Below are 847 nucleotides of genomic sequence, written 5' to 3'. Positions count from 1 at the left end.
AGTTGAAGTTGGCAGCGTCGGGCTGCGTATATTTGGCGTCGGGAGTGCGGTGAGAGTGGAAGATGAATTTGTTGGGGGAGAAATACATACTGCAGTAGGTGCACTTGATGCACTTGGCGCGCGAGCTGTTGTAGCGGGCGGGGATGAAGCTTCCCCGGCACCCCCAGGCGCATTCATGGGACACGTCGAAAGCAAAGTTATCGGGCAGCTTGGGAGGGCGGTTCTCCCCCAGGAAGGATTTACAGAGCCTCTCTGCCTCCCGCTTGGTGATCATCCCGCAGCGCCGCGATGAGATGGGCATGGCCCCTGCACGCCGCAGGATCTCCAGCTGCACTGGGGTGCACTGCACGCAGGTGATGCCCAGGGCCACACGTCGGTTGTGGATCTCGTTGTAACTGAAGTTCTTGAGCAGCGTGTTGGAGATCTGTGCCAGGCACAGCCTCTCCTGCCCATCGATCACCAGCGAGACGATAGGGATGCCATAGAGAATCACCTGCCCCACTTGATTGGGTTTCATGGCGGCGTGGCCAGCACGCTGCTGCTGGCTCATGGGGTCTGGTGGGTATGCGCTGGATGGAGACGGCAGCAAAATGTCCGTGGGAGCGGGCAGGGGGCTGGTTGCCATTGCTTCAATGCCAGTGGGGCCGCTGTGCTCCAACTGTGGGGAGAATAGAGACAAGGAGCCGTCAGCGGGGCAGAAAGAGAGGGACACCGAGCTGTCAGCGGGGGCCCTGTCAAGGGAAGGGGAGGAGGAAGGGGGAGGGCAGGGTGAAGGGGAAGGGGAAAGCGTCCCCGAGCTGCCCGACTCCCAAAATTCCATCCTTTGAATTTGCTGGGAGGGAGCGCA

At 60.7% G+C, this 847-nt stretch overlaps 1 protein-coding gene across 1 annotated transcript in view; it reads right to left on the bottom strand.

Moving 5' to 3' along the window:
* The window catches only part of SKOR2 (SKI family transcriptional corepressor 2), a 16,826-nt gene extending 16,201 nt beyond the window's left edge, over positions 1-625 (bottom strand). The window contains exon 1 of the mRNA XM_065745225.1: positions 1-625. This exon is cut by the window's left edge and continues 1,415 nt beyond it. Within this exon, the coding sequence (XP_065601297.1) occupies positions 1-625 (625 nt within the window).
* Positions 626-847: the final 222 nt, after the last annotated feature.

The sequence above is a fragment of the Cyrtonyx montezumae genome, unplaced genomic scaffold (genome assembly GCF_038088225.1).
Source record: "Cyrtonyx montezumae isolate F1298 unplaced genomic scaffold, pur_monq_1.0 scaffold_34, whole genome shotgun sequence".
NCBI lineage: Eukaryota > Metazoa > Chordata > Aves > Galliformes > Odontophoridae > Cyrtonyx > Cyrtonyx montezumae.
This window is presented reverse-complemented; position numbering and strand designations above follow the sequence as displayed.